The 19340-nt window shown below is 37.2% G+C and overlaps 2 protein-coding genes and 1 long non-coding RNA gene across 6 annotated transcripts in view; 1 reads left to right on the top strand and 2 right to left on the bottom strand.

Moving 5' to 3' along the window:
- Positions 1 to 749: 749 nt before the first annotated feature.
- Positions 750 to 4832, bottom strand: LOC136999273 (uncharacterized). Its single transcript, XR_010889652.1, has 2 exons — positions 4705 to 4832; positions 750 to 2071 (listed from the first exon to the last, which is right to left on the bottom strand). It is a non-coding gene; the product is annotated as an uncharacterized lncRNA (long non-coding RNA).
- Positions 3802 to 7932, top strand: LOC105672315 (trypsin-1). Its single transcript, XM_012367176.2, has 8 exons — positions 3802 to 3981; positions 4751 to 4881; positions 4955 to 5085; positions 5147 to 5241; positions 5620 to 5950; positions 6653 to 6897; positions 7254 to 7414; positions 7616 to 7932. Exons 1-8 carry the CDS (start codon positions 3885 to 3887, stop codon positions 7775 to 7777), a joined length of 1353 nt encoding a protein of 450 aa, XP_012222599.1. The 5' UTR covers positions 3802 to 3884; the 3' UTR covers positions 7778 to 7932.
- Positions 7933 to 7956: 24 nt separating this feature from the next.
- LOC105671037 (atrial natriuretic peptide receptor 1) overlaps positions 7957 to 19340 on the bottom strand; it is a 91428-nt gene continuing 80044 nt past the window's right edge. For all 4 annotated transcript variants that reach the window (XM_067352852.1, XM_067352851.1, XM_067352850.1 and 1 more), the window contains 4 exons: positions 18966 to 19140; positions 17622 to 17720; positions 13458 to 13549; positions 7957 to 10631 (listed from right to left, as the gene is read on the bottom strand). In XM_067352852.1, the coding sequence (XP_067208953.1) occupies positions 9981 to 10631; positions 13458 to 13549; positions 17622 to 17720; positions 18966 to 19140 (1017 nt within the window). In that variant the 3' untranslated portion in view covers positions 7957 to 9980. The remainder of the gene's footprint in view (positions 10632 to 13457; positions 13550 to 17621; positions 17721 to 18965; positions 19141 to 19340) is intronic.

Consider the following 19340-nt stretch of genomic DNA (forward strand, 5'->3'; position numbering starts at 1 on the left):
ATTTTACTAAATAATTGAAAAAATTTTTTATTCTTATTTGGAAATTTCTGTTAGAGTCGAAGTTTTATTAATTTTTATATCGATACAGCTCTGCAAAATAACCCGTGTATAAAACAAACTATATGAAATCTTAATTGTCAGCTCTGCTCTCTTAGTTAATCGTTTGGATAGAGATTGCATCTCTTTCTTACTCTCACAAAAAAAGGATAAAAACATATTGCCTCTATAGAGAGGCGCCTATAAACAGGCGTCTTTAGTGACGCAGATAGCGGCGTGTAAAGTGTCTCGCGATTATGCGTGCCAAAATGACACGCGGAGCAGAAAAGGGATATGTACGAGGAACCTTAAATGGAAATGCCCCAGACTTGTGCCCCCAATCTCTCCGGATTTCATTCCGTCTCTTTCTTTCTCTCTCTTTCGCGTTCGCTCGATCTCTTCTTCTTTTCTTTGTCACTCTTTTACTCCAGAGACACACGCACACTTTGTACCTCTCGGTTCTTATTACGGTGGCTATCAAGCAACGTAAACGTATCTCAAGATCGAATATCTCCGAAGAAAGGTCGTAAAGTCGATACGTGACGCCGAGAAATTGGGTTGTCACCGCGTTAAAGTTCCTTATGTGTTATTTTAATATGTATCCATCGACACCTAAACTTAAGCAATAGTCGACAGCATAATACTTTCTGTTTGTAAATCGATTTTGTCGTCACCCTCTTCTCTTTATAAAAAAATATCAAAGTGTGAAAGTAAAATATAAAAGATAAAATTCTCAAAATAATCTTATCACAAATATCACATTATGCACATCCATCTTCGTCCAAATTCGTAAGTCTGAGAGGATTACAAATAAGACGTCAAATTAATCTTACTCACAAACAGATCGGGATAAAGATCTGCGCTCCCGATCCTGTAAAACAAGTTTATAGAAGATCCCGAGACGTGCCAAGCATGTGGGTGATGACAATTTCTCACCGAGGCGTAATCCCGATACTCAATATCTAGATTTTCGCTTTCAGTTATACTAAAAATATATTATATTTCAAAAAAAAATAGAATGGCATCAAGAGCCGTCGCAGGATGTTAGTGTGTGCTAAATTTTTAATTTATTTTCATAAAGAATTTTTTAATAAATTAGTCTACAAGAGACAGTTAGATTGTACACCGATCTCAGATCGAGATACCTAATGTGTACGAAATTATAAGTATATTGTTCTCATATATCGAGAAACATTAACTTACATATAAGAATTATTGGAGAGAAAGAAAGAGAGAAAAAATATCAGGGCGCGAGTGGCTAATATTATATTTCTTCTACGGAAGTAAAGTCTCGCGTATGTCGAATAAAAAACATTCTGAAAAATTCATGATGTTCATATAAAATTGCTCTGTGACAAATCAATCTTTGTTGCACATAAAACGTACGCGAATCTCGTAAAATGCGAAATCTCTGCCACGAAGAACTATTTATGTCTTGAAAGCCTCTTTTTCGGTGCGACGTCAAAGACGAGTTTTGAGATGCGAGCGACGAGCACGACGTGACGAATTTACTGTTAAACTGACAATACAGTAAGCGAGCACTTGAAGACTCGAAGACCATGTCTTTTGTACATGTTGAATATAATATAGAAAATAAGCATAGAGAACGTGTGCCTTTTGAACATTGAAAAACTGTTTTATACTACACGCTTTATTATTCTCGTTCTTCACGAAATGCTTCGTCCAAGTTTTATGTCGTTGAAATAATTAAATCAAGTGGCTCACTTTTTGCAGAAGAGAAAATAATCAAATATTTTCTAAAAATTAAAATAATAAAAATTTTTAACAAAATAACTAATAATTATCTCACATTTTTAATTCTGGCGTAGCTCCAAAATTTCTCTCATCATTGTAGATTCGCGGATTTTACTTCTTCCGATTTCCGAGAAAAGGAAAGATGCGGAATGAGAACGATCTGTTATCAGCATAGTCGACTTTAGATTATGTCTCATTCGAAGCGATCAATGGCGCGTACATAAATAGATAGCTGCGTAAAATGCTGGAGCGCATGTCTTTCAATTGCAGTCTTATATTTCTGAAATATTAAAATGGTTTATATTTAATATCACAAGTTTTATTACAAAATATTTTTACTATTTTTTAAATAATTTTACTTTTTCTAATATTTGTATTATTCTATTATTTTTCACAATTTGTTTATTTTGTTTTTTATTTGTAAATTAAAATCTTTTTAATAATTATACGATTTAATAGTCGTATTTATTTTAATTAACTTCATTACCATAATATGTAATATACAATACATCGTTCCTTAATTATTTATTAGTAATGTGGCGTACTGAGATTGGTGAAGAAACATTGATTGATTTGATAATCGGATGACTCGGGTTGCAAAAAAAATGCAAAAATATTTGTCTGTATTGAAAAATAACAAAAATTGTTTTGCGGAAATATGAGGTAAAGCTGGTAATCCCAATATTTTTACTTATTTAAAAGTACTATTGTTTGAAGTTTTAGAATAACTTTCCCGAAAATTGATCCGGTTTCACTCGCACTCACCTTGCATACATTTCTAACGCAATGTGAAAATTCCGTCGTTTAACTGTAAAATTTATTATTTATTCAGCGGACGTTACGGCGACATCTCCCCCATATTTTTCACCGTACACGTAAATACTCCGTAAAGAAAAAAAAATCGTCGTCCCATGTGACACTCAAGCGTGTGCACTCTTGCGTATCCTTAAACGTACGCATATGCGTGCGTCCGCGTGTGACTCGGCGATGCCAATGGCCTGGACAGGTATGTGGGTGATGCCTGTTTTCTCCAGTATCGTATTTAGAAACGAAGACGGAAGACCATTGGATTTATCTGTCGAGTACTCGGCAGAGAGAGCTCCGTTTCTTCATTCTCTCTCCCGAGAGCTTCTTCCTCTCGCCCGTCGCGACTCACTTCGTCCATATCCTCGTCCATATTCCCGCTATCCTTCTCCAGCTCTAGAGACAGCGAGTATTGCTGATCCCGACGCCGATGCGGAGTCTGCGTGTCGAGCGTTTAATGAAACGTCGAACGGAATCGAATATTTCTCAAGTTACTGGCCGTCCATTACTCCCCGCTTCGACAAGTGTATGCGCCGAGTATTCGTATGAATTAACCTTTGTTCGGACAGGTCACGCGTAATTCCCTCTCAGCTTCTTCGTTTCCACGAAATGGCTCCTGATCTGCCGTCTTAGCCTTTTGTGTCAATTATGTGGCGTTAAGGTAATGAGTTTATTGAATGATCAGAGCTGATGTCGAAACGACACATCGAACCGGCACGGCGCACGGCGCACTTTTAATAATTCGACAAAGTGAGTGTAAAAGCAAATATAAAAGAGAATATATTATAAAAGAGAAAGCAAATTTTAATTAAATACTTATTGCTTGTATTGCAATAAGCACTTTATCAAAATCTGTAAATTTGGAAAATAGTTTATAATACATTTTTTTTTAAAGTTTTTTTTCTTCAAATATGTTAATTATGCAATTACGTTACATAACATATCTTCAAATATGTTAATTATGTTAGTTATGCAAATTAAATTATAAAAATAAATTAATTAATTAATATAATTATGCACTGAATAAATAGGAATAAAAATATAATATATACATCGCTATTTTTCTTTAAATTTACAACGCGCAAGAGCAAGATGCACGAACGCCTAGTGAAGGGCGTCCAACTTGAAGAAGTGTTTGAGCGGTTTCATATAATACAGGCGTGTGTATATAAGTGACGGTTTTCCATATTTCGGAGTCATTGTCCGTTCTCTGCTTGTCGAGGTTGTCTAAAAAGCCGCCGTCGTCTTTCGCAGTTGTCATTCAAAAGCCGGTACCGACATTAATTTCAATGTCAATGTTTGCAAAAATCTGTCAACTTGTGCTATTTTCATTGTATATTCAATATTGCCGATGTCTTCCTACTTCCTTCGACGAAAGTATTATAGGTAAGCATTATTATGCACTAAGTATCTTAATTTTTCATATTTAATAATATATATATATATGTATATCTTAATTTTTCATATTTAATAATTTTTCATATTTAATAATATGTCATGAATATAATTTTTATTAATTTGTAATTTTAATTTTAAATTATTTTAATTGCTGTTTTTGTACGATAGAAATAATGTTTTAGATCAATATATAGAATAAATATTATTTTGAGAGTAAATTTTACCTTAAATTGTTATTGTTTATAAAAATAAAAAAATAATAAAAAATAAGGACACACAGTTGACGTATGTCAAATTATACCGCATCCGCGGTAATACTTGTGAATTACTTTAGAAACCATGTAACAACTGTAATAACGTTATAAACTGTAAACCGTAATAATGCTATTTTAAATTTTATATTAGAAATCGATAAAGTCTGTCATAATTTAATAAGATGCACATTTCTCTTGGCCACAATATTTTCTAGAGCGTATGCATTAAATGCAGCAAACATATAACCACAAGCAAATATAATATTGCGGTTGTGAGTCGCTGCTGAATAACAAATCGAGTTCTGCTTTTACGTTGCGAAAGTCTCGAAAGACGTTTTTTTTCAACGGAAACAGTCAAATCATGTTACAGTGATAATATATCTTCCGGATGTTCTATTCTCGATGGTCCTCATTAAATTTCGCTTCATGTTATTCACATATTCAAGTATACACTCACGTGCAATGTGTTCGTCGATGTATATGATTCATCCCATATTTCTCAGATCTGGTCGGGAATCAGGAATGGCTAGCACGTCTTCAACATTTGGAACATCGATTTCCGGAAAACATTTCCGACCTGCACTTTCGCGGCAAACGGCTTATCAATCTAGGTCCTGGAATTTCAACTAAACAGGTGTGTTAGTGTAGAGCGTTTATCTACAAATCCAATTGATATTTAATACAAAATAATTATTTACATTATTTAGAAAACGTATCAAGCTTGCACTGCACTGGGTAATCAGAGCGGTCACTGTAAACACCTCAGCGGATGCGTCCTTGAGGAGTTCCGCTCGAACTTTGCACGATTCGTGGATTATATGTGCATAATTGAGCAGACGTAAGCTAACATAGTGCTTCACGCACCGATTGTTCTTTTATTAACATTTTCTTTATTGTAGGTACGTCGGTGTGTGTTGCCCGGACAGTGTCGCGACAGCTCGATCGGAAAAAGTTTTTGATGATGATTTAGCCAGCTTGTTACCAGCGATAGCAAGTTTGTATAAACCTAATTACTTATTTCTCATTAATAATTTTATGAATATTTTATTAAAATTTTTAAATAATTATTTTAATACCAGAGAAAAGTGGTGCTTGGTATAATTTCGTAGAATATTTAAATTAATCAAATATTTTCTCCACATACTTAATGGTAAAAAAATAATATTTTTGTGTTAAATAACGATATTAATCACATACTTTCTCGTATTTACGTACAACTATTTGCTGTAAATTTCTTTTCATCAGTTAACATATCTCGATGAAAGTGCTTTAAGGTGTACTTTCTTGATAAATATCGGTGCCTTTCGCGGTATGAAGTAGTAGCATGTTTGCATACTAGTGAGAGTACGTACTTCAAATTCTTTTATCGCAGACCCAGACGACGACAGAGAAGAGTGGGATAAAGTCACCGAGAATGAGGACGAGAATGGACCATCTGTCAACAAGTCGTCGGACAACAATAATACGATTTTGCGGAAAAACGCAACTTTATCGGATACCAAGGAGGAGATGAGAAATCCACGAAGACCCAGAGGATGCGGCACGAGCGCAAGAACAAAGATCAGAGTCGTGGGTGGCCGGCCGGCTGATCCTAAAGAGTGGCCGTGGATGGCGGCTCTTCTCAGGCAAGGCGCGATTCAGTATTGCGGGGGTGTGTTGATCACCGATAGACATGTACTTACTGCCGCACACTGTGTTTACAGGTAAGTTATTAAGCGTCGTAACCTTTAATAATGAACGGACACATCTAAAACAACGTTAATTCTATGTAAGTAAGGTCGAAGTTCAAGTATTTTTAACTAATATCAGTGCTGAAATCTGTGCATCTTATATCATTTTATCATTATAAAATATTAATCCAAGACTTTGTTACCTTGGCGTAGCTGTCGTCGATGTATATTACGCAAACAAAGTATATTGACAGCGTACAATCGAGTTTAATACAAGTCTTAATAATAAAATAAGCTGATTATGACTTATGTCTGTAATAAAGAAAATTAATTGCAGCAAGTATCAGATAACCGACAAAGTTCGCGCGGTTCTTTTTTTTTATTGCGAAATTTATTATCGACTTAAATCTCGACGAAGTTTGTTCTCGGCTACCCGATAGTTGCGATGAAAAATGGAACTTGCACATGATATTTAGAATATACATTGTCGCGTCTCAATATATGTAGCGCGATTACGAATTCGGCGCTTCAGACACTGCATATTTATATTCCTGCGGCCGCGTCCGCCGTTGGGATCGCGCTTAGACTTTGTAATGTTTTCGGCGTGTCGGCACATTTGTATCTTTCTGAAGCTCGAACGTCCGTAATATACGCGCGGAATTCGTTTGTGTCGCAACCACAAAATGAACAGTTACACGACGGCGGATTACAGTTATATACCGCGTATCTTTTCAGATACAAACCACGCGACATCACGGTAAGACTCGGCGAGTACGATTTCACCGAGTCCGGAGAGACGCGATCGTTGGATTTTACGGTGTCGGAGATACGAATGCATAGAGATTTCAGATTGAATACTTACGAGAACGACATCGGTATCATTAAAATCCATCGACCCACCACGTTTAACAGCTACATCTGGCCAATCTGTCTTCCGCCCATTCAACACACATTTGAGAATAAAAGTGCCATCGTCACTGGTTAGTGCAAAAAAATATGTATTACATTTTAATATTGTCGTTAAAGGTATTTCTTTCAATCATAACAATAAAACTCTTACCTGTTAATTAAAAACAGTTAGCTGACTTTCTTATTTATTTCCGTGCTACAAACAAAATATATAGTTGTATAAAGTAAATTATATAAATACAAAAAAAATAATATAAAATAAATGTGGATGGATTTAAAAATATTATTCCTAAAATGTTAAAAAAACGCTTTGCTCGCCGATCCATTCGACATTTATCTTATATACAAAAATAATTATCTGAACAGTGAACAAAAAGAAATAAAAAAGCAAATTATTTTGTAATCTATGTTAAAAATTGTTAACAAGGTTGGGGCACGCAATATTACGGAGGGCCCGCCAGCACAGTGCTGATGGAAGCCTCAATACCGGTGTGGCCTCAAGAAAGATGCGTTCGCAGCTTCACGCAACGAATCCCGAATACCACTATGTGCGCCGGCGCTTACGAGGGTGGTCGCGACGCCTGTCAAGTAAGATAATGATTTATTCATATATAGCCAAGTGTATCGAACACGACGCGATCGCATTGGCGAAATGTTAAATGTGCATTAAGCTGGAAGACTTCATTGTTAATGAATGCTCTTCCGAGAAATAAATCAATTAATATTTTATGGACTACCGAGATAAACTTACACACATTACCGAGTCCAATGAGACGACGTTTTTTTCAGGGCGACTCGGGCGGCCCGTTGCTACACCAACTCAGTAACGGCAGATGGGTCAACATAGGAATCGTATCTTGGGGGATTCGCTGCGGCGAACCTGGATTTCCGGGGATATACACCCGCGTGAGCTCTTACCTCGATTGGATATTCGCAAACGCCGTATTCTAAGCGTTACATAATACTTTTCGCCGCTCTCTCGTGCCAAAGATTTTTTTTTTTTTTTTTTCACTTTTATATACGTAGAACTCTTCGCACTTCGATAAGACGTGTAGTTGCCCAATAAAACGATTCTCACATGAAAATAAACAGAGATTTCGATAAAACGTTGAGTCAATTGTTGGACAGTCTTGAAAACGATTAAACTTTATTACCGGAATATTCATTGGTACATCGTTAAAAGAGAGATTGACACAGATAGAAGTTTACTTCCTCACGATGCATCACACCCGCAAGTGTGTGCGCGTATACACACTCTCTCTCTCTCTCTCTCTCTCTCTCTCTCTCTGTCTGTCTCTTTCTCTTTTTCTCGTCATTACACCACGTTTACAACAGGATAACTGCGAAAAATCATCAGCTACCTGCACTTTTCGCCCATACATTAAATAACCGCGACCGCACGTGCATATACCCGCTCTTGCGTATGCATATGTGTGTCTCTGCCTCCGTGTCTGTGTGTATGCATTCGCAGATATATGTACTCGCACTCGATATTATCATCCAAACACATCGTGCACTCGTTTCGCGAGAGGCCCAGCCTCCGTTCGCTCACGAGTGGCCCTAAACATCAACGTAGCTACGGTAACTTTTTTTAGCTTTTTGCAGCCATATACATATATATAATCTAATTTCGTAAACATATACATGTACCTGTGTATACATATATATCTCTTTTTTTTTTTCTCTTTTGTATATTTATATATAACATCTTACGTGTAGGTACGGAATTTTGCGTTACGCACGCCTCGCGCCACGTCGCGCGAGCACGCCGACACTGCGAACGGTAATATTTGTCATGTTGGGCATGCAACGACAAACACTGTAGCCGACCTATATATATGCCTTGTGATGTTTACACGGTTTGCGATCGTAGACGAATCTAGGAGGCGAACGTGAGAAGAGGAATAAAAGTCATCTCATTAAACAGAAAAGATATCGGAGGGAAATTTATACAGATTTCATAGAATACGATTAATCGAAGCGATTCACCGCACTATTTTGTTACAGTTATTTTTGATTCGACCCAATTACTCGTCTGTCTCGATGGTCGAGATAATAATGTGGGCAGAGAAAGACTTTAATCGCGATTAATTGTTTTTTTGAAAAATAGATTCTCTCTTCGCAAAAATAGGGATCTAAATTCGCCTGCGCCCGCGATTGGATTGATTTGGAGTTTTAAGGTTCGGCGGGGATCAGGTATCGGCCGTGGCTAAACACGAAGAACTTGCCGCTAAGCTAAGCTCATTGCATTTTACGTGCCGTCGCAAATGAATCGCATTGGAAAATACGCGCATTGGGAAAAACGGGAGAATGCTCGCGTTGGTACGAATAAATAAAACGCGTGAACGCGACAGGTATAATACTGTGTCCATACACAAGAGACGATAAGTATCCTTGGCAAAGTACATTGCCGGTCGTACCTTTTTATAATTAATTGCTCCTTCAGCTTCAGATTTTCTTCTCAGATTCAGATTAATCCATCCGAGCCGTGCTTGTTCTCCAATCTCCGTTCTTACTGTGCGATCTGGTAACCATCGTCGCGCCCGCGATACTCGTATTTGTTCTAAATTGTGCTAATCGTTATCGATAAACGTTGGTTCCATAATACCTTGTAGGAAGAGATCACTTTCTGCGAACTTGATTCCCGACTATGTAGAGTCGCGCCTTGCCAGCTAAACATGTCACTAACGATCTGCCGGTAATAAATCAGAATTCATAGTATCAAAAGCAAATATGTCTGTTAATGAATCAATTATAACTCTAGTTTCATAAACGCTCTGTGGAAAGCAACAATTAATCAAATTAATATATTCAAATTAGCTAATTTTAAATGCGTCACACAATCGATAAAACGAGATTATTGTGACCTCGGCATGTTCACAAATTATTTGAATAAATACTAAAATGCAAAATTTCAATTTTAAAGGCTTCAATAAATTAGGATGATTAAGATGTTCTTCATTTCCGCTTTCTCTCTCTCTCTCTTTCTCTCTTATCATCTTTCGCCGAACTCTTTCTCGCCAATAACGAGAAAGAACTCAAACGTCACGCATTTCGCTCTCTCGCTAAAATAAACCCAGGCATCGATTGGCTTCCCAGCGATATCCGTCCAGGCTCCAGTAGCTGGCAAGGCCGGAAGTGCGCCTTAAGAGAGCTAAACTCTGGGTACCGCGCCCGCGGGTAAGAGCAGCGGCGCGTTGGGACCGCTCTCGGTGTAATTGGGCATGCTTTCAGCCGCCGGATACACCTGGTGCACGGAATTGTTCACGCTCGGCGGGCCGCTCGCGCGATTGCGCGCCGGCGAGGAGTTGCCGATCGGCGTCGCGGCCGTCCGCGTCGTCACCGACTTCGGCGCGCCGTTCCCGGTCATGGCGAGACCACAGGCCGGATTAATCGCCACGGGCTTCTGGTTCTGAATCTGATTCGGTATTGGCGACGGGTTGGTTTGGACCGATTGACCCCGCGGTTGGGCCGCCAGACTCTGATGCTGCGGTTCCTGTGGCCTCTGTTGACCCGGATGTCCCTGCTGCCGTGACTCCTGACTCCTCGACTGGATCGATTGCTGGGCCAGGTACTGTTGCTGCTGGTCCGACTGACCCTGAAACTTGTGCTGCTGGTTTGCGGGAGGAAACGCGCGTTGCTCCTGTTGCTTCGGCTGCGCCGTTTGAATTTGCGCGGCGACGGAAGACGGATCTTGAAGACTCGATGTTTGGCTGATGCTTGTCGTCGTGGGATTTGCCTGTTGCACGTTATTGTTTATCGGTTTCTCGCCTATCAGCCAGTAAGTAGTCATAGGACCTTTGCCCTGCGAATTTTTATGAAAAACAAAGATCATATAGAGTTAGAACATCGCACTATCAGCACAAGAATATCGTAACTCGGAAAATGTTGTTTCTTATAACTGTCATCTTTTTCTGCAATTCACATACTTTATCAAATGTAAAAGTCTTGTTGTCTAAGTTCAAACAGAAATAACCGCGCCGAGATATAATTTTATCAATCGGTTTTTATTAGTAAAACTTTATACATAATGTAAAATTATCATATAAAATAGTCTCACATTTGTCATCAAATCCAAAAATGACACTCTAATTATATTCTGAATACCCGAGAAAAAATGATATAAAATAGTCAGATGTAAATATATATAATTAGTTATGAAAAGATCTGATAACATGTAATATTTTATATGATCACATAAAATTACATATGTTATTACATCTTTTCGTAACTAATTATATATATTTACATCTGACCAATTATACCATTTTTTCTCGGGTACTGTCTGAATTTTATACATTCTGATTTACTGCAAAAGCTAAGTATAATTTTAAAATTGGTTTAAAATAAAATTCTAAAATAAAAAACCAAATTTATTTGAGTTACGATAGTTTTGCGTCGGCAGTGCGATAAGATTAATTCGAGTATTATATATAATCGGATTAAAAGAAATATTTTATGCATGTTTTTCTAACGCTTTCCACTTTTTACACTTCATTTTTAATTTATTACATTTATCGTCTTTATATATATATATTATACTTTTACTTTTAATTTTAATATTTCATTTTAATTCATTATAAAAGCATGCCATGAAAACTTTATTAATACTCCTTTCAAGCTTATTAACGCAAAATGTGACACAATTTATGGGATTAAATTAATTGCGAAATTACATTATCCAAGAATTAGTCAAATTTGCGAACTAAAAATTATCACCAGAAGATGTTTATGATTAATGATTTGATTAAGGCCATCCTGTAACAGAATTCAATGTAACAGAGGTAAAAGCATTGTATTGTTTCGTTATGGCGATAGCGATCAGCGAATGCGTTTACCTCAGGTACGCTCGTGAATATTCAAATCAGCGGCAGCGTATATTGTCCAGCGGCGAGAGGCATTGAATTTTAATCTCGACCGGCTTTCGACGTACGTACGTACGCGCGTATTGCCGTGCGAGCTTCTACCGACGCTATCTTACTAATTAACTGCATACCCGCTGCAGTTGCGCGCGCGCGCGCGCTCCCTTGCGACCGCTGAACTTTGACCCGAATTGCACGGTAAACGATTCAATCGTGGCATCGACGCCTCTCTACCACTCTATCACGACGCTCGCGCAGGTGTACTTAATCGACCGTCTGATGACGACTCGGCGACGTGTTCACGGTCGTGCGATCGAGTAATACAAATCGATCGCGTAATCGCAGCGATCCGTAATAGGCGGCAGTTATCGCCGTCTGGAATTAGCAGCGAGTGTAATTCAGCGTAGTCGTGAGGCTTAATGTCGTTGTCGTGTTATCCGCTTTATTACGTCGACGGGATGGATGGGCTGTAATTTCAGCGATGCTGAAATGATCGCCGCCGGTTTATGCGCGAATTAGTTTCTCAGGGGAAAAACGAAGACGGATCGCATCTGGAAACAATAGACAGCGCGCAACGATGTGCTACTCGTGCAACATCAAGCAACTGCCCCGGAGAACATAACGCGTTTCGCAGCTACGATATAATGCATCTAGACGTCGCGAGAATATGCGAGAAATGCGCAAATTGTACCGGGTGCGATTGCAATTGCGCAATCCACAGCTTCCGGGTCTGAAAATGTAAATGTAATTGCTGAAGTTGGGAAAGTCAAACTTTTTGTCAAAAGAGCGCTGCTTATATTATATGCTGTAAAAACTGAAGTAAAACTTTAGTACGCTAGAAGTATATTAAAACGAACAATTGTATTTTTTAACTTTATCAAGATAAATTGTAATATAAAATGAGTTTATATTAAATACATTTTAAATTATTGAGTTGGCAATTAAGTTCCAATGTGCTTGATAACCGACGAACAATTAATTTTTAAAAGTTTTGTTTCGATTGTTAGAAAAATCTTTTCACGACTAAATTTCACTTCTCCACAAAACTGAAAAGTGCACCTTGAACAGTTTTCCGCCTAGAAAACTGCGAAATTTTAGGAAAAATTTTTTAATCATTAAATAAAGAGTTGCTAAAAAAATATTTGGTTAAAGTTTTTCAAACGTTTTAAAAGCCGAACAAATTTAATTGCCAATTTAATATAAAGCGAAATTTAATTCAAAAGATATTGTAAACGATTATATGCCGTAAGGAAGCATTTCAAGTCATCGTAAAAAACGTTTTACTCCAAAAATGTAAATATCCGTCCACAAACTGCCATTGCGGCGAAATGCAAAGACCGGCGCGTACTTCAACATTGCCCAGCTGCAAGAATACACGGGCGAAAAGTTTCACGCTGTATATCGCGAAGCACGAGATGAGATCGTAATCAGGGCGCTCTGTGCAATGATCATCCAGACGTCCTTCTGCCCGCCGCGAAATGCCAATCAGGATAAACGAAAGCCGCCCTCCATCCCGTCGCCGCTACACACTCGTCGCTTCGTGACGTCTGCGATACGGAAGACTACTTCAACAACTCCGCTCGACGCGTCCTCTATTGCGACCCGCACGGCCCTTTTTTCCGTTCATCCTCAACGAAGAGGACGAAAAGTCGGATTTACAAGATAAGAATATTAAATAAGAAGATTAGGAATATCGAGGTATTAAGGGTAGATGAGTACACATTGGTCGAGCAAATTAAGAAAAATCCGCATATCGATCGCGGGCTTACCTTTAATATGACTTCTCCTCTGCAAACGAGCTCGAACGTGCCGAAGGTGTCCAGGATTTCCTTCGTCTTTGGGCTGACGTGGATCTTTAAAGCTGTCGTGGACAAAAGAGAAAAAAGGACTTCTTTTACGCACGTTCCGTAATCTCGTTACAGCGCTAATTGGGGCACTCCTTTGATATAGAAGTAATTACGTGAATGTCCGATATAAAGCATATTTTTAGCAGCTGCTTCGCTACACGTAGATTCTTCGTCGCGTATTGACTTTCAAGTATCAAAGCTGAGTATAAAATAATGAAAGAATTAATAACGATTAGATCAGCTAATAAATGTAAAATACAAATGCAAAAATTCTGAATAACTCTCTTTTAAACTTTTCATTTCAAACGTATTTTATTTTCGCTGGAACTAGTATTTTTAGGTACTAATCTAAAGATTCTGTTTGTTTTAATATTATTTAAATCTATAAAATAAACCATCGCGGCAAAAAGGCTTATATTGTGCTTTCTCCGCAGGCTGCCTCAAATATTGGAATTGACGTTTGACGATCGGCGAATATAAAGGAAAAAAGAATTTCGTCAGATTCAAATTCACATAGGAGCTTTTTAAAGTAACTGTGCGTAACAAGAGTAAGCTCGCTTTGAACCTTTCGCTGCTTCTGGTGACAGTGCGCTCTTTGTGGACTAAATATAATTTGAACACTACACCGCGGCGCACGTCGCGACATTCATGAATTTCATATACCTTTGACAGTCTCAACTATCCTGCTGTTATCATTTTCTGTGCCACTGGATAACTGGACATGTCCCAGAAACGTCGATTTTAATTTTAATATCGGATTTTAAGAATTTTTTTGTCACTAAAAATAAAAGAATCAATGACTTTTAAGTCATACAACATTAAAAAATAAATAATGCTTTACTTGTGTTCCAATCTTGAATTCAAGCGTGCACATCCACAGATGTAAACATATGATAAATTCTCAAGATTTATGTACGGGAAATAGTAGTTATTAGAATTTCAAAAGCTGCAATTTTGCGATGCGCGGAAAATAAAAGTTATATGTTTACCCGGGGTAAGCAAGAAAAGCGCAACAAATTATCCTTTGTTCGGAGAAACTGCATAAATGATTACGGAATGAGAAGCGCGAAACTGTCACTTTATCGAATGACAAAGCCGAACCGTCATCTTGTGACTCCCATTAACTTCGCGACATGATGTGGCCTTTACAGAAAAGGCGTGAATCGATTTATTTTGACGTGCGGACGAGCGGCGTCAAGGCAACGCGTGAGAAGGACTGTCGTAGAATTTAAACCCCTTTGGCACGTAAACTTTGTACCTTGACTACCAATTAACTTCTCGCTGTCACGGAAGCTACACGCGTTTGACATGGACCCGATAAAGTTCACAAGAAACAGTTTCGATGAACCGTTTTTTCTGCCGTACGTGGGTCGCGTGAGGGTGATTGAGGAGCTGCGGTGCGAAAATCGAACCCGATATTGCCAATTTCCTTTCAGCAAAGACAACGTATTTAAACTATCCATAAAAATGTCAAAAATTGACTCGCTTCATATTTACATCGTAATATCTTTTCTGCGATAATTGTGTTGTATTGTACATTCTATTATAACTAAATCGATTATACATAAAAGATAAATCATTAAATGTAGGATATTGGATTTTTCAAACAATTTTCCACAAAGTCTCGTGTAAATATCGCGCAGCAAATGCTGATAAATAATTTAATTTGAAGCTTAAAAAAACAAATAAGTTATTTATTTGTAAATTAATTCTTTTTTTTTCACAGAATATTTTAGATTAAATAACTTTACATTTTTTTTTTCTTCAACTATATATATATAATAAAATTTTTTCAATCACAAAGATCTCCAATTATGAAGCATTCTCAATATAGCGAAAAATGAGAAACAAAATAGACTTACAATTCGATCGTGTAACCTAACTAAACACGAATAAATCGGTGCTATCACTTCTCGAGCTGGTCGTTCAGAGAAACTTTTAATGGAATTTAAAGCGATAATAAAGTTATGTGAGCTGATCGGAACTTCCGTCGTCGGCAACTGAGTGTGCAGTTCGATTACGGCACGGCCGACGGGCAGAGCGAGCGATCGCAAATATGCTAATCCAATATACGTAATTTTCATGTGATCTCCTCTATTTCTAGAGCAACCTGATTGCGTTTTTTAAAAGGAAAAAGAAGGTTGTAGCGTGGCTGCGCGACGATCAATAGCTAGTCCTCCTCATTTTAAATCAGTTACGTAACATTATCATAATGGGACTAATTATGCACTGTAATATATCAATTATTTCATATAATAAATATTCTATACTGCGTAAATACGATGATAAATGATTAAGTACGCACATTCAGCAGCGTTCAGCAGCAGCAGCGATATATTGAATAATGAACATATCGTTCTCTGTGATCAAACACCCGCATTAAATGAAGACTTGACATAAAATATTGTAATTAAAAATTGAAATCTCAGTGAATCTGATAATATTAATAGAATAATAATTTATTTAGTTAAAACAGACTCCAGAGAAAATACTATTCATGTTTTAAATCTCATTAAATGTTCTTGTGAATAAGCGAAAATTTAAAACCACATTAGCCTTGACACATAGAATTTTTTTCAAGCACAATTTTCTGAAAGTGTGACATTTACATATTTTATATGTCAAATCTTCATGCATATATGAAATGTCCTAGAAATCATGATATTATTTTTTAATTTTAATCTAACTTGAATTTATGCGTAAACAAAATCTGAAAGAAGAGATCATTTGTTATAATTTTAAATATTCAGCAATGAGCAACAATTTGTTAATTAAAACTAGCGTTGAAATATTAAAGGAATAAAGTTGATTGACATTAAGAATAGAGTAAAACAAAAATAAAATTTTATTTATAATTTTAAAACTTTGATCTTTAGAAAGCTTATTTTCTTTGAGGAACAACAAGCAAGATAAAAGTAAAGCATTATTTAATTGCTTTCCAAAACTGTAATCTTCAGGGAAAATTTTCTGTCTACAGTCTTATGAAATAACTCATAAAAATTGCTTTTCTTCTTACATTTCGGTTAATGAAAATCGACGGCTGATCGACGGCGTCAGAAATAAAATCTATTTTTCCGGGACGTATTGTAACCCATATTCAGTAATCCGTGTGTTTATAAAAACAAAAATACAACGCTCGAAAACTCATGGAAGTGTCACACGCACTTCGCGACTGAATGCGTATGCAATAATCGGCGTATGAAAAAAAAAAAAAAAAAAAAAGAAAAAAAACAAAAAGTGAAACGCATATATCACCCGGAAACTCTTTAACGTGCGTGTGATATTACTCTCCCGACATACAAACCGAGCTACGAAGAAACTCGATAAACAGCCGCGTGGCGCCTTGCCGTGCGTCCTTGCCTTGCACGAGCGACGCCGGCACCTAGATCCTGCGAGGGAAAAACCACCACTCACGCGACATTAAGCAACACACCGCACTCGTGCGTGCCTTGCGAGCGTGTTGGCAAACGAAGTTCTGTACGCAATCAATTTCATCGTTTGCGTGCCGTTTCGTCAAGCAGCGATCGAAATCGTTATCAACGTAATTGAAAAAGCGTCAAAAATTGTTTACAATATCTATAGTAATTAATCAATTAGTAAAAAGATATTAAAAATAAAGTGACCCTCTCTCTAATTAGAGAAAGTATTAGGCATATAAAAAATTAATCATCTAATTTTGATGAAAGCTGCCTTTAAAAATTAAAGTTAAATTCACAATTATGGCTTAATTGTATCGTACGGTTGTTTGTGGCATTTGAGTGTAAATGTCGAGGACGAATACGCGCGTCGGCCTTCTGAACCCATCACCTTTCTGAACAATCACAGGAATTTTTATTGCAAAAACTAACATGCGATTATAGGTCAATCAATGTGCTCGCGATTGAACATGAGCTAAGCATGGCCACATCTCTATGGAAATACTCCAAGCAGGGTCGATTCTCTCTCACGGCGACCTTGGCCTTGTCGCCACACCTTTACTTCTCCCCTTTAATTACCGCTCGTGTCTAACTTTCTACCTTTGCGCTGTCCCTATTACATCCTCAGCGCAAACCGTTCCTTCCCGAGAATGTCTAAGCTGTTAATTACCTTCTCCGTTACTCTCCATCCTGGAGGCTGTGTTGACGGTGTCGCCGAACAAGCAATATCTCGGCATCTTGAGACCCACTACGCCGGCCACGCATGGTCCTGCAAACAAACACATGTACCGCGATGATATTCTATACCTTATTTTTATTTCTACTGTCACCGAGAAAAACAAAATTGATTGGAAATTTGTAAAAATATTTGAAAAGGAAGAAATATAATTTTTCAAATGTTTGTAAGATGTCTGAAACAATTTTTCCAATTTTTTTCTAGAAACAGGTTTTCTCTTTAGATCATCATTTAAGCATTACAACACCCTTTCAGTTTCTCTGACGTAATTTTGTAAAAACATTTCCGCTTTTTCCTTCGGCGCTATTTCTTCCATTCTGTTAAAAATACTTAAAAGGCTAATTCTTTACTTTAAAAATGTTAAAGAGCAATTATTTTCATGAGTCTGGAAAAGCCGCACCGTCTAGACATTATAGTCTGAGTCTATTTAATAAGCAATTAACTTTATCAATTATAAGCTAAGTGCTTCACAGTAGACATCAGTCAAAATCGCCTTTTCTCGTAAGACCGACGTAATCTAAGTTCCGAGATCTTAAGATGTTGTTTCGAAAACGTATGACATTTGCAACGTGATGTCACCGAGAAAAATTTAACAAGAGATAAAAGCAGGATGAGAGTTAGTATCCAGAAAATGAAAATTTTACAGTAATAGTCGCATAATGGCCCGAGGGTGACTCAAGCATGCAATCAAAGTCAAAAATTTATGAAAGCAAGATAAACGATGATATTGTTGAGCGGGAAATACGATCATTCATTCTTTTGTAGCAGCAGATAGTTGTTAATTTTTCAACAGTTCCATTTTCAGATCAATTTCGGTCGCATCGAGTATTGTTTTCAACAAAAATGTTCGATAAAAATAAACTCCAAAAAAGTGGACAGTTATTTTTTAGAATATCACGTTACTGTATGCAGCTATTTTTTATTTGATTTTTGACTACTCGTGATATCGAACTAAAGTGTTTCTGACTTATGCAATACACAAACAAAAAATGAAATCAATTCAGAATGTCCTTCTTTATGTATGTTGAATGCACTATTAACAGAACAAAACAGTAAAATGGAAACAATTTTGTTTTTAGGAATAAAATGTTATAATAATACAAAGTGTATTACATAATTTTTTGCTGTCAAATTTGAATTTATGAATTTTTAAGCCTACTATAGACACAAAGCCCCATATCTTGGCAAGTTCAAAATCATGTTACGATCAATCTTTCTCTGCTTCATGACAGCGGAGAAGAGCAAAGTGACAAACTTTGTGATAAAGTGTTGACTCACCAGAATGCATGCCAATGCGAAGCTTCAATTGCTCGTTTGGTCTATGGCGAATACTGAACGTCATTACGGTATCCCTGAGGGCTAAGCTCATCCTCGCGATCTCTCTGGCGTGATTCATGCCGTTTCTCACTGGTAATCCTGATACGACCATATAAGCATCCCCTATCGTTTCCACCTGAAAAAAGAGTTGAAAAAATCCGATGTGTTCCTGATAAAAAATTCAATGCCGCAAAAAAAGAGTAAAAGCACGTTTGTGTACAATTTATTTCTTTCGTTTGCGCGTTAATGCGGTATGTGTTTTAAATTTTTATTCAGAAAGATACGAAAAAACCTTTACACAAAAAAAAAAAAAAAAAAAAAAAATACACTTTCCTA

This window comes from Linepithema humile, chromosome 4 (genome assembly GCF_040581485.1).
Source record: "Linepithema humile isolate Giens D197 chromosome 4, Lhum_UNIL_v1.0, whole genome shotgun sequence".
Lineage (NCBI taxonomy): Eukaryota > Metazoa > Arthropoda > Insecta > Hymenoptera > Formicidae > Linepithema > Linepithema humile.